The following is a 15,350-nucleotide window of genomic DNA, read 5'->3' as shown; positions in this document are numbered from 1 at the left end:
ATAAGCTATTGCTAAAGAATTTAGTTGAAGAAATATGGTACTATAGGTTTTTACTAAAATTAACACTAGCCTTAATAAATTACTATAGTATAGTTGCATTACTGTATTTTTCAAACCTGTCCTATAGTTCTCTCTCTAAAATATAATAAAAGAAAAAAGTGTTCAATAGAGCAGTCTAATTAGCTATTAAATAGCTTCATGTAATTATAGGTAAAATGTTATTTGAGTTCTCCAGGACACCTACTTGAAACATCCATACAGTACATACAGAAATCCATTTGCCATATCTCACTAAGCTCAAACCAATACACAGCTAATGACATGGAATGCAGGTCTCAACACCTATCAAACCTAAAAGGTATGAAGTAGAAGATAGAACCACTCTTGCAGCAGTTAATCTACTAAATTCTGTGAATCCAAGTGAACCTATCATAAGTGAATATCACTTATTAAAGTGATGACACTTATGACAGGTCTGTATCATAAGTGAACCTATCTTTGTTAATGGTCATACCTGTCGTAATTATTTTCAAATTTATTAACAAAAGTTTGGCAGCTGTTGCATGAAGTAAAATACATCTGTTTTTTTTATTCCGAAACTACTTTATACAGTTAGTATTAGTAGTAGCAAAAGAGGCAAGAAAGAAAGATTGTACAGAATCAGTCAAAAAAAAAAAGCTGCACTTCCAATAATTTGTCTAGTGTCTCCTTGAATTTATTCAAACTACTTGCCTCTACAATGTCAGAAGAAAGTTTGTTCCAACAATTGACCACTTGCTGGCTGAAGGCAATTTTCCACACATCTACCCTGCACCCAGCCTTCCTTGGTTTGAATTTATACCTCCTCTTGTATGTAATCTGAGAGGAGGGATTCCACCATCAGCACTGAGCTTATTCAATCCATTCAAAGCTTTAAACACTTCAGTCAGATCATCTAGTCTCCAGGTGCTACAATTTGCAGAACTGAAGCTTTTCCTGGTTAGCATACCCTTTTGTTCCTCTCACTAATCTCATTGCTCTTCTCTGCCCCCACCCATTCCAGCAGCTCTACAACCTTCCTAAAATGAGGCCTCCAGACCTATATGCTGTTACTCAAGATGCAACTTAACCATTGGCTTGTATAATGGGATAATCACGTTCTTATCACTGCTAGCAGAGTTCCTGTATATCACTGACAAAACCCCATGAGCTGTCCTGAGAGCATGTCTGCATTGCTCAGAGAACTTCATATCTAACTGCACAATTACCTCCAGGTCTTTTTCATTCTCCACTACCCTGATCGTAGTGTCACATAGTCAGTACTTTCATCTGAGATTAGTGCTCCTCATGTGCAATGCCTTGCATTTGTCAATATTAAACTTCAATTGCCATTTCCCAGCCTGTCTGCCTAATTTGTCTAGATCTTTGTTGCAGTAGCATACCCTGATTACTGTCAATAATGATCCTGCCAGTTTTATTCCTGTTCCAGAGAGAGAGAGAGAGCCAAAAGCTGTCAGTTCTATAAAACACTATACCACAAAAAGAAGAACAAACCAGACTGCTATCATTGTGTTAGAATGGTGCAATCCTCTTTCAAAACATTCTCTGGGCTGGTACCACAACTAAGTTTTTCTATCTGATGAAAACTGTACATATTGAGATTCACTCCTCCAAAGAATACTTTTCCATTCTTCCAGAAGACAGTTCCTCTAAGAATGCCAACACTGCATCCTTCACTTTGTATTAACATTCATGACAAAAGATTTTGTGAGCTGCAGCTTGTGTGTAAAAATCACAGTTATTTCTAAAAAAACACTGAAAATAACAAATTATGCAAACTGTACCTACAGTATCCTAACTTATTTTAAGAATTAAGACTTTACTTACTTGCCACAAGACAATGACAAGTTGCCACATCAGACATATGGTGTCTATAAACTTTGCCTTGTAGTGAAAATGTTTCAGCAGGTTTAAGAGTATTGGTATCCCATACTTTCATTTTGTTATCCATTCCACTTGAAATGAAAAGACCAGTATCAAAAGGGTACCACTGAACAGTTTCTACACTGTAACGGTGAGCATAACGAGATGATCTGAAAGAAACAGCAAGATGATGCTGTAATGAAGAATGAAATTGTGTAAAAGTTTTTAAGGATAATATTTCAAATTAAGAAATAACAAATGTTGCAATTCTCAACTTCTTTTCCAATCAGTTTATTAGATGATTGATTTATTAGATTATTATTTGATTGTTTATTAGATCAAATTCCAATCAGCTTATTAGATGATTGGAAAGGAAGCCAAATTGCATACCATTTTTATATCACATCCAAATTACAACTATGTATATTATCTAAATGACAAGCAAATTCTGCGAGTTCAGTTAAATTGTAGTAAGGTATTTTTGTTATTAGTTGCTTAGTTATATTATTATTTTTAAGCAAAAAAACTTCTTACAGATCTGAATAATTTCAGTATTATTTGTCTTTTGTAAAATACAGTGTAATTCAATATGATTTTCCAATTTCAAAAATTTAATATGACTAAATCAATACAGATATATTTGAATGGTTTAAAATAGAAAGCAAGTAATACAGAAAACACAGAAGGTATTATAGAACAGACATAATCGTGTGTGTGCTCGTGATTATGTCTTTTTTATATTACTTACCGAAAGAATTCTCCATGTGACACCAAATTGTCAATTTGTTTTTATGCAAATATGGGGAGTTTTTTTTATATATGAAAACAAAACTCCCAACACTTCAAAGCAAAGAAAACTTTAATTTCTGAGATTATAATTTTTGGTAAATACATGTGAAAGAAGGTTTTCCTCAAGAAGAGAAGTAGAAGGGATAAATTAGGAAGAGAAAAAGAGAGTTCTGTGATTTTTGGAGTTGGGCAATGAGTGGGTGTTAACTTGTTTAGGCATAAAAAGGTTCAGACTGGTTTGGAAGAGGGAGAGTGGCAGAATCATAGATGACATGGAAGTATCTATAGAAAAGGTATGCAGTAGAAAATGAACACTTATTGAGATAAAGAGTGGAGAGATATTGTAAGAGATGGGTCATTAATAAATCAGAGTGTGACTTTTGAATAGACACTAAAGGTGCATGAGATGTTTTGGAGGCACCACCTGGGATGAAAAAAGAAAATGTTGCTTTTTTTTTTTTTTTTTTTTTGGTGCAGAGAAAGAAATATCTGTGATGTGCTTACATCAAGAAAGATTAGTTACCTCAATAGATATGCAATTTTGTCTAAAAATCTGAGTGTTATCGAAGATGAGCATAATAGACACAGGCTCTTTTTTTATTAGAAATAAGATAGGACTGACTTTCTGACTTTACTCCTTTGCCCTATTGGAGATTTACCTAGAGATTGGCATTTAAGGAATTGGTGGTGGATATTTTACAAGTTCAAGTTGTTTGTGCAGGACAAGGTTTCTCAAAAATTTCCAATCAGTAGGAGGTCATCAAAATACAAGAAAAGGTCATTGAAATACAAGGAAATACAAGAAAAAGAACAAAACTTTTGTAGACACTGTCATTAGTTGAGAAGTCAGAAGACAAGATCTGTCATCATCAACAGTGAGCAGTCAGAGAGATAAAACTGGCTACCAAATTTTAAAAAATACGTTGAAATCCATAAAATGGGAGCTTGTTTAAAAGATTTATGCCAAACGCAGTCAAAAGCATTGGAATCAAGAGCAAATGCGAATTTCACAAACCATTCCACTGAATCTGTCCAAAAATGAATAACATAAGTCAATATATCAGCAGATCAACACTTACAGAATCCATATTGGTGATCATTAATCACAGGAAAGGTTAAGACAGTGTCAGACCTGATAGTTGATCAATTTCCCCATCACTTTGGAAAGATTAGAGGTAAGTGGGATTTGTTGCCCTTTTTTTAGGAACTGGCTTGATGTGAGCAAATTTCAACTGGATGCAAACGGGTGCAAGCCACAAACACAGGTTTTGAGAACAAGTAGAGAAATATCATCAGGCTCGTAGAGCTTTCTTAACATCAAGATCGTTCAGAGTTCTTCTAACATCTGCCTGTCAGAAGACCATGGTAGGAATTGAGTGAAGTATATTTAATATGGTAGCTGGTGATTTGCCAAGTCAATACAAGAGTTAGAAAGAAAGTAGGATGCTAATACTTCAGCCCTTCTCTTAGCTGAGGATGCAACAGAATCATCAGATTAACAGAAGTGGATACAAATGTACAGAATTTATGGTTTTTGCAAAAGACCAGGACACTTGACAATACTTGAATGAGAAACAAGTTTTCAACTCTTGGCCTGTTCAAAATAGAATTTGGATTGATTAATAACTGTTTAAAATTGTTGCAAGATCTAGTCGAATTCAGAAAATTGGTGTTGGTATAAGTTCAGAAAAGTTGCAAATTTAGATGCAAGTCAATTGTGATATGCTACATTTTTATCTCGAATAGCCTTCACACATTTATTGGAAAACCAAGGATTTCAATAAAGGATAAAAGATTTCAACCCAAAAAGAATAATTTTACTAATATGATCTGAGCAAACATTAGGACAGAAAGATTTAATCCAACCAAGGGAAAGAGGAATATAAATCTTGCAGATCACCTCATGTAGAGTTCTGGACCTTTGAACCAATAATCATTTGATCATTTTCTTCAATCATCCCAGCAGTAATTGTGACTTAGTTTCTTTCAGAATTAGAAGCTTAACTTCATGAAATTTTGAATGAGCATATTATTATTATTTTTTTTAACCTTTGTCAAATTATTCAGTTTAAAACATTTGCTGCTGCTTATATTTTGAGGGTCCTTTCTATGTGCCTTTAGTGTAAATTATAATATTTTTTCTAGATTTTGATTTGATATCATTCTTCAGTAAGTATAAAAATATTTACTGAAGAATGATATCAAATCAAAATCTAGAAAAAAATATAAGTTACACTATTTTACACTATTCCTAAAAAGGAATCTAGTGTCTTTTTCCATAAAAAATAAAGTGCCATGTATTTGCATCACTGTCATAGGGAATGAACTTTTCTGAATGCACATTCAATAAAATGCCTTCAGGAAGTAACAATTAGTTATAGTTTTTTCTTTCAACTCCATGTATTAAAAGCCTGGACTCAAATCCCAGAGAAATGATTTATGTTTTGTGAACCTTTTTTTTTTACACCATGGCTGAATTATGCATGGCAAAAACCATGCAACCATTGGCCACAAGCATAGGTTGCATGGTTTTTATCTTCTGGATAAAATACTAAGCTAGATGAAATAATTTCAACATAAATTAAGCATGGAACTGTATTTCATGCAATACATGCAAATTTACAAACACAATACACTGATGTTTTGTAGCCTTAGTTGCTTTGGCAAAAAAACAAGCACAAAAATATTTTGAATAAAATCACCACAGTTTTTTCAGGAAAATATTCCTAGTTTATATTAATTATATTACATAATACTCAACTTTATTTTATATTTCACTGTAGCTCTTTATGAAAATCCAAAAATCAATCAAAAAAAAGCACTGGGTTGAAATTTTACCTTTTCTTCTTGTGGAAAATACTAAGCTAGGTGAAATAATTTCAACATAAATTAAGCATGAAACTGTATTTTACAGCTTTTACAGCACTCTCTAGACGGCCACAATTGAATGGATGCATATTTGCATTAAGGCACAATACTTGAGGTTTGTTATGTGTTTCTGGTTTTTTAAATCCCTTTGGTTTCTGTTATGAGATCGCTGTAATTATATCTTTTACAGCTATAATAAGAATATTATTATAATCTAACTTGATTGAAAACTGGCACATGCATGTAGGGGCGACACACACACACATCTGTACAATCTTCTGTCATAGATCTATCTGCTCTTCCACTCTTTACCCAAGTATACAGTTGGTACTGTTGGGCAGTCCATAATAGTGATCATTACTTTCCAATTATTTTTAATTCCATACAATCCCCACACATCCATACAAAATATGCTAGAACCGTTCTTTGTGACTCAGTTCTTAAAGCATGTATTTCGCTGCACTCTTTAATTATTTTCATTTGATACAATCCCAGTTTGAATAAATGAACAACTCACTGAAGCAGTTGGAGGGAGTACATCTACAATAATACCACCTTCCACAAACACATGCTCATACAGCACATATTGTTTTGGTTGAAAATCATGTATCTCTTGTTCTCCTAGTATTAAACAAGATCAACTTGATTAACACTAGGTAAACTTTCACTCTGTTGACTCAGTAACCGATTGTTTACAGCCATCTATGAGACAGTGACCTGAGTTTTTGGAGTGATCTCAACTTGTTCATTTATTAACTCTAATTTATTTAAAAAAAAAAAAATTCTGCACAATCTCTCTAAGAATTCTTCTAATCCCTCCTTGAATTTATTCAATCATGTCTGAAATTGAAATGGTTGTTTATGCATGGGTAATGCACTTCCATCATTTCTACTAACAAGGTAGTATGCATGCATTGCTTAATTATATCTCATATTGTGAATACCTTCACAAAGAGTTACCAAGGTATTGCACTGCTTTGAATAAGCAATGCTTCACCAGTGGAGAAGACTAATGTTACTTATTCTCAGCGGATACCACCACCCAGACGGCACCATTTCGAAGCTTGTTGGCTTACTCATCGGTGGGTGGCAGGTATCCTGTTTTTGCTGTTGTTGTTGTATTTGGGTTTTTTTGGCACAAGGGCCTCTTGGGCCATATTGTGCCTGTTCGTGATTTGTTTGTCACTAAGATCACAGTCTATTATACAGATTTGTGTTTCAAATAATTAAACAGTTCCTCGAAATTTGCTTCATTGCCAAGAATATGAAATAAGGTTAAGGGTTCCTGTAAGTTGGACAGCGAGCTAAAGCTTGATTTTCTGACTGTTGAAAGTGGGAACATTCTATGAGGATGTGTTTTATTGTTAGCTGCGACTGACAAAAGAAACACTAAGAAGGATTCTCTCCCATAAGCAAATACAGGTGAGTTGGATGCGAATGACCGATGCGGAGCCTTGCTAGAATCACTTCTTGTCGCCTGCTTCTCCTGGAACTAGATGTCTACAGTTGTGGCTCTTTTTTTTTATCTGCAGCAGTTTATTATTGGTTTGAGTTTTCCAAAGGAGAGACCATTGTTTCCTGCATGTTGTTTTAATGAAAGATTTGTGATCGGTGTAGGGTTTAGTTGTCTGGAAGATCCAGAGTCGGGATGTTTTGCAGCAGCATCCGTATGTTCATTACCTGAGATGCCAACGTGACCAGGGATCCAGAAGAAAGTAACCTTCTGATTGACTGTTTGATAGTGAAATAACTTAGATCGGATCTCTTTAAGAATGGGGTGAGAGGGAGAAAAAGTAGATTCAATGGCAGTGATTGCGCTTAAGGAGTCTGTATATATCAAAGATTCCTTGATATGGTACTTGTTTATATTATCTAGAGTTAGTTTTATTGCGAATAATTCTGCAGTATAGATACTGCATTCAATGGAAAGAGACATAGCTACTGAGAAGGTGCACCTACAGCTGTATCTGTTTTGGAGCCATCAGTATAGATATGTACTTTTCCTGAGTTTTCCAAGGAATGCGATTTATGGAGCTGTTGAAAATTTGTATTAGCCAGGGATGTCTTCCCCCATCTTAAAAAGAAATTGTCACAGAGAGGTACGAATTCAGTCCAGGGAGGTTCAAGAGTACCAAGGTCTTGGAAGACATTCTGAAAATTAATGTTCCAACTGATCATGAGTTCTTGCAGTCAAAGCCCTGCGGGGCGATTCGCATTAGGTTTATTTTGATATAGCATGGTGTATTTAGGGTCGAACAAGCGCTGCCAGCTAGGATGTGATGGAATACTCAATCTTTAGTGCATAGTTACATAATAAGGATTTTCTCCTTAGGTGCAGTGGAGGTTCATTTGCCTCAATATACAGGCTGTGGATTGGAGATGTTCTGAAGGCTCCCACAGCTATCCTAAGGGAACTATGCTGTATGGTGTTCAGACATAATAGCGAACTGTTCCTAGCGGAGTCATAGACAGGTGATCCATAATCTAAGCGTGATCTTATTAAAGCTCTATAGAGATGAAGAAGAGAGCTTCTGTCAGCACCCCAGGACATAGCTGAAACGGCTCTTAGGATGTTCAGTTTTTTAAGACATGTAGTTCGAAGGTAGGATATATGGGAAGCAAAATTAAGTTTATTATCTAAATGTAACCCCAACAGACGAAAATTGTTAGTGACAGGTATCAGGCTGTTTTTTAAAAATATTTCTGGATCCGGGTGGAGTTTGCATTTTTTACAAAAGTGAATTGCAGTGGATTTTTTTTCTGCTAAAGAATAACCATTCCGCAGTGTCCATGATTCTATTTTAGCTATGGAAATTTGAAGTTGTCTTTCAATGGTGTTCATAGTTTGGGATTGACATGAGATAATGAGGTCATCGGCAAACATGTACAATTCTACTGTATTTGGTACTTCCCGTGTCATATTTGTAATTCTTACTGCAAATAACGTTGGACTTAGAATGGAACCCTGCGGTACACCCTCCTCTTGTTCAAATGATTTGGATAAATTGTTCATATACCTTACCTGAAGAGTCGGTGACTCTTCAGGTAAGGTATATAGAGTCACCGACAATAACTAGCTCCTGTGGGACCAGCACATTCTGCCCTGAAGATTGCTGCTGCTGGTGCTGCTGTGTTGCCTGATGCACAGAAGTGAGCTCTGGTGTTGAGTTGGGCAGCTGAGAGCTTGATGGGCCCCCATTTTAATTCCTTCCAGGGCATCTACCCTACACCTCAAACTCTCAACTGGTGCACTACGTAGTCACATGCAGTCATAAAATACTTCCTCACATTGACTATCGCAAGGACCTCATGCAAAGTTAACTTGACACTGACAAACTTCCTAGAAGCAACCATGATGAAATGGAGTATCACCTTCAAGGTAGAAAACATCACAACAAGGCCAATCCCAATCAAGAGAGGAATCTTTCCAGAGAATGCCCTGAGCCCACTGTGGTTCTGTCTGGCACTCAACCTGTTATCCACCATGCTGACACCACAGCTGGTTGGTTGGTTTTAATGGAATTTTATTGGCACAAGGGCAACAACGGCAAAATTGTGCCTGTCACAGTAATTCTGCAATTGAATTATTATTTATTATTTTTTTTCATGTGAGATAAGTTCATATAAATGAGTTTCTTTTAAAAAATTAAATAAGTCGGACAGATTTGCATCGTCACTGAGAACTGATACACAGTAAGTACGGATATACCCTCAAAGAAGGAAGGAACAAACTGCACACTATCTTCCCTGATATATATGGATGATCTCAAACTCTACAGAGCACCTGAGAAACAACTTAAGCAGCTACTCCAGATCACTGAAGAGTTCAACACTGACATCAGGATGCAATTTGGCCTACACATGTGCAAGACTCATAGAATACATCAGAGAAATATAGTTGGCTGAAACTAACAATTAAATTCCAGTGAAGAGATTGAAGCAACAGAGGGAGAGACCTACAAATACCTAGAGTTGATGCAGGCTTAACAACTAGAATACAAGGAAATCAAAGCCCACCTGATTGAGAATTACCATCAGAGAAGACCACTAAAATCAAAGCTGAATGGCGGAAACATGGTCAGAGCCATAAACACCTACACAGTCCCAGTACTAACGTACTACTTCAGGATCACAATTGGACCAATACCGAGGTATAGGAGATCGATTAGGATAATGGTGACCAAGAGCAGCCAACACCACCCAAAGTCAGCCATCGAAAGACTAATCATAGCCCGGAAAGAACAAGGAAGGAGTTCGACAGACCTCACTGAATAACAGTAAGTGATTAAGAATTTGAGGGATTACTTGCACTAATCTACCAATACATGAGGAGCATAGACAAACAGCACACACTGCTCAACCTCAACAAGGAGATACCATTCACCCAAACAGAAGAAACAAATACAGAAAGGTGGGTGAAGAAGGCACTCCATGGCAGATGCTACAATGACCTCCAACAAGACTATATAGATAAGATGGCTTCCAACACATAGCTCATGAGCAGGATGCTCTTCCCCGAGACTGAAGGATCTATGCTTGCCATTCAAGACCAGGAACAACAAAAAAATACATCACCAAAGACCCTGGAGTGACAGATGACACAAGTCACTAGTGCCACCTGGCCCTAGAAACAATCCAGCACATCACCACAGGACGCAGACGAAGTATACTCATAAGCACAATCAGGTAGCCAAGATAACACATCGGAAGCTAGAACAAAAATAAAAGTTGATCAAAGAAAGTGTACTGTGTTACAAGTATGAACCTTAGGCCATACTAGAGACCCCTACTCAAATTGTACTGGGACCATGCCATAATTATGGACAAAATGATCCACCACAGCAGGCCAGACATAACCAATGAATGAAGGGCTACCTATCTGATTGGCATAGTGGTGTCCAACACCAACAACCTCCAGAAAACGTATGAGGAAATGATCAAGAAGTATACAGACCTAAGATAGGAAATCAAAGAAATGAGACATATGGAACTACTAATGACCATCCCAATCACCATATCAACCATTGGTGTGGTGCCAAAGAGCCTCCATTACAACCTGACAGGCAATAAGCCTCACAAAGAACACTTACATGTAACTCTGCGAAAGCTGTAATCCTGGACACCTGTAGGATGATCAGAAAGTTCCTCAACCAATAATATAGTAACCGGACAAAACAAACACCCCACGCACCTGGTACCTATCACAGGGCAGAAAAAAAGGAGAAAAAGTTGATAATAATAATAATTTTTCAGTTTTTTTTGCACTTTCAGTTTTTTAAGAACTGATGTGCACCTACTCACCTAATGTACTAGGAATGCGTCTTTTTTCCTTTTAATCTTTTTTGAATGCTATTAAAAAAAATAATGAAAATACTTTTATTTTACTTTTTATTTCTCACTATACATTAAAAAAGTTTTCCTCCTAGTAATATTTATTCGAGCCAATGAGAGAAGAGAGCAAGACAGTTATGTCACAAATGCCTCCATAAAGTTCACTCAATTGACAACTGCCTCCATAAAGTTCACCAACCTCATGCACAGGCATCGCTGTCTAACATTTGATGTTCCATTGTAATGTTTTTTGTATATTAATGAATATTGTATATTTGTATAAGTTTAGTAATTTAGAAATATTTTAAATATTTGTATAGTTTGTAAATATTTTAGTCCTGCTCTTTCAGGTGTTCTCATGCATTATGAGAACTCGAAGCAAAAGGGCTTTTTCTAATGACCTATGTGAACGCAGGTAAATAATTACATAGTGATATTTATTCGACCTTGAGAATGCTGCACACTACAAATGCATAGGTAAATAATTACATAGGTCATTTCCTGATTAGATGTCGATCACAGTGACATAGTGTTTTTTTGTCTGGCAGCACTGGGGGGCACCCCCAACTCCACATTTTTACTTTGCATAGAATACAATACTCTGCATAAGGCCAAGGTGTGTGTTTTGTGAAGTATTAGTGTGGGTTGTGTTGTTCCTCTGGCCACTTAGCCTGGGATCGGACACTAACAACCCCCAGTTTCCTTCACTGCCACGGGAAGGATGGCCAGGACACATTAGAAGAGAAGAAAGCTCTGGCAGGGTGAATCCTGGGGTAGCCTAGGCATCCAAGGAGAGCCCAAAAAAAAAAAAAAAAAAAAAAAAAGAAAAGAAAAAAATTTTTATTAGAAAGAAGATAATGGGGAGATAGGAAGAGGGTGAGATAAAAGGGATAGAGAACAACAGAGGGTGCAGTGTTGAGGCACTCGCCTGATTTAAAAGGGGAGATAGTAAGGGTACCCATGGTACAAGACATCCATCCTATTCCAGAGCATGGGAGTTGAAATTGGGTGGTGGAGTGAGCCACCAGGCAAAAGGAGGTAGGGGCCACACAGGGTGGGGGAAGGGGATTGGGGAAGGAGACTCAACCACCCCAGGTGGTAGGCATAAAAGAACATAGGGAAAGAGAACATAAATAAAAGAACATAAGGATTCCTATGGTGGAGCATGCTTTTTGCAGCTGTCTCACACTGGCCTAGGGGTTACCCTAATGGCCAGTGTCAGCATCCCACACCATGCCAGCTAGGAAAAGCTACAGCATGGTGTCAGCTTGGATAACCATGAGGCCCCTGAGGGCCATCAGTCTGTCCGGTGAAGAGGCTAAGATAGAACATGCAATTAATAATATCTTTCATTCACACAACATTCACACAGTTTTACTTTTTATAGTTTTTTTCTTACACCTTCTATTTTCTTTTATATATTAGATTTGATATCGATCAGTGCGTTTCAACAGGTGTGTCTTTTACATAGAAAGATTTGACTTACTTACTCTGCCATACCTCTACATATTACGTAGAAAAGCATGTGTGGGGTTGGCAAGCAAAGTGAGCAAGAGGGCAGAGCCCCCCTAGTTAATTTATTAAAATATTTTAATAAATTAAATGTATCTCAAGTATTATAAACATAATAAATGTAGTATTAATAAAATAACAATAATGCTGTCATTAACAAAATTTATTGATGCCATGTTGAAATTGCTGCCCCCCCCCCCCCCACACACACACACACACGACTTATTACTATACCAGCATGGAAAACAGAACAATGTTGAATATTAAGACAAAGCTGAGGATAGTATGTAAATATACAACAATAAATGACTAAACACTGAGTGATGAAGAGCAGCCTTTCCATCTCCAAAGCTTTCAGTTAAATATGAAATAAACAAACATCACCTGAACTAGAATAAATAAAGAATCCCTTTACCAAAAGTAAAAATCAAAAGAAAGTGGATTACATCCAGGTTTGTTCCTTCTTTATATCCTTAAATAAGTGATTATAAGTGGGAAAGAGTTTTAAACAGGAACACCACAGATGTTAAAAAAAAAATTATGGAATTTCATAAAATTAACCATCGGACAAGAAGAAAAGTATTAAAGCAAAAAGCAGAGCACACTATAGGCAGGAATGTTATAATGGGAATTTATTGTATATATATATTACTTTACTTACAATAGACAATACTCTTTTCTGAGTTTGATATTAAATGTTTTCCTAGTTCCAGAGGCTAATAAACAAGATTGTATGGTCCTGTGGAGTTAATTATCAAAACCTTGAAACCTATTTAATACTTTCAGAGGTACAAACACTTAAAATAAAAAAAATTATAATCAATTATGACAAAATACTTACTTCTCAACTTTGCAAATAATCTTGCACGTATAGTGTGGCTGACCTTTAAAATTATACAGATCATGAATACAGAGGTTTCCATTTCCCCCAGCAGACAACAAACTAAAATACAATAAAATAATACAAGGCACAGTTATTTTAAAACTAATTGCTCTATATATTTGACAAATCAAGCATTCTATATGCAATGAGACATAAATTAAATAAAATACCCTTCGCTCAACATAGGTGAAGGAAAGGTACCAGAATGCTGCCAATTTCCACAGAAAGTGCCTTCAAAAGTCCCAATCATCTTGAAAATCTTTAAACCTGGATGTCTACTCCTGAAATAAATCACAACAGTGCACCAGGAACTCAATAAGGGCACCTAACATACAGTTGTTGCACTTAGCAATCTGAAAATTCAGTATCAAGAGGACTTGGGTCTTCTTAATCCTGAATCTCCTGATAATACTAAAAGAATACCACAGGTTTCTACCCCTCCGTAGCCAGGTGGGAAAGAGCAGCAGTGTGTAGCACATGCTTCTTGATTAGACTGGGGTTCGAGCCTGTCACCACCAAATACGGAAGATGCGGAAAGGTCAGGGAATGACCACCGCATATCCCAGAGCAATATGGCCTTAGTTGCTAATGCTCCTAAACACCAAATAACAAATAACAAACAGGTTTCTACAATTTCTAACAAATCAATATCCCCACAACTCATTAAGCAGAAAACATGAATTACCTCAGTATAATAATTAGGCAGAAGATTTGGGCAGCACTACCATCCCCATCACTTCTTCCTCTGTGTTAGTATTAGTATTAGTAATGGCCGCTTGGTGCAAGAAAGCCTATGGCTTATGCTGCACCAGCCAAAAAAAAAAAAAAAAAAAAAAAACCAAATAAAACAATGACAAAAAATAAAATAAAAATAAATAAATAATAATAATTAATAAAGGAAAAGGAAATTAAACCTATCATCCTATGCGCTTCCCTCACCCGAAGGTACTGTCCAGATGACCTTTGAATTTCCCCAAACTTTTAGCCTCTACCACCCATGTAGGCAACTTATTCCAGTAATTTATAACTTGCTGGCTAAAATAAAACTTCCTGCAGTCCAATCTAAACATTTCCCCCCGTAACTTGAATTTATGTCTCCTAGTTCTAGCATCATTTATAATCTTGAAAATTTCGTCCTCATTCATTTTACTGATGCCTCTCAGAGCCTTAAACACCTCAATCAAATCTTCTCTAACGTGTCTAGTTTCCAAACTCTGCAACCGACATATTCGAAGTCTTTCTTCATAAGGACGCCCTTTTGCCGATCTCACCAGGCGAGTTACCCGTCTTTGCACCCTTTCAAGAAGCTCGATGTCTTTCTTTAGGTGCAGTCTCCATACTTGAACACAGTATTCCAAGTGTGGTCTAACATAAGCCTTATATAATGGGATTATCACGTCCCTATCTCTACTTGCAAAAGTTCGATAGATCATCGATAGGACACCATGGGCCTTCCTTGCAACCTGTTTACAATGCTCAGAGAATTTCATATCTGACCGTATCGTAACACTCAAGTCTCTTTCCTCCAGTACTGGGTTTAGTTGAACTCCACCAAGAGAATAAGTTATTTTGGGATTACTGTTTCCCAGGTGTATACTTTACACTTTGTTGGAATAAAGTATAGCTGGCATTTTTCTGACCATTCCTGAAGTCTATCTGGGTCTCTCTAAAGAAGCTCAGCTTGACAGTGATCGTTAACTACTCTACCAATTTTAACATCATCTGAAAAGTTAGACATCACGCCCTCTATCCCTTCATCGATGTCGATGAAGGGATATCCCTTCATTAATGAAAATTAAAAACAACAGTGGTCCTAATACTGATCCTTGGGGAACCTCACTTCTTACATAAACCCAATCTGAGGAATAGACATTTATCACAACCCTCTGCCTCCTGCCCTGAAGCCGTCTTTCTATCCATCTAAGGATTTTCCCAGTGATTCCAACCTGTTCCAGCTTATAAAGCAACCGCTCATGTGCGACTGAGTCAAAAGCTTTGCTGAAATCTAAATAAACGATGTCGAAATTATTACGAGCTGGATTATTACCTAAATCCAGCTCGTTAG

At 36.7% G+C, this 15,350-nt stretch overlaps 1 protein-coding gene across 1 annotated transcript in view; it reads right to left on the bottom strand.

The window, feature by feature from the left end:
* LOC150077607 (DNA excision repair protein ERCC-8-like) overlaps positions 1 to 15,350 on the bottom strand; it is a 57,161-nt gene that overhangs the window by 7,735 nt on the left and 34,076 nt on the right. Inside the window, exons 4-5 of the mRNA XM_090385957.1 lie at positions 13,244 to 13,345; positions 1,867 to 2,072 (exon numbers count right to left, since the gene is read on the bottom strand). Coding sequence (XP_090242083.1) covers positions 1,867 to 2,072; positions 13,244 to 13,345 — 308 coding nt within the window. The remainder of the gene's footprint in view (positions 1 to 1,866; positions 2,073 to 13,243; positions 13,346 to 15,350) is intronic.

This window comes from Mastigoproctus giganteus, chromosome 12 (genome assembly GCF_048544385.1).
Source record: "Mastigoproctus giganteus isolate SK-2022 chromosome 12, ASM4854438v1, whole genome shotgun sequence".
In the NCBI taxonomy this organism is placed as follows: domain Eukaryota; kingdom Metazoa; phylum Arthropoda; class Arachnida; order Uropygi; family Thelyphonidae; genus Mastigoproctus; species Mastigoproctus giganteus.
Note: the sequence above shows the minus strand (reverse complement) of the source record. Positions and strands in the feature narration are given on the sequence as shown.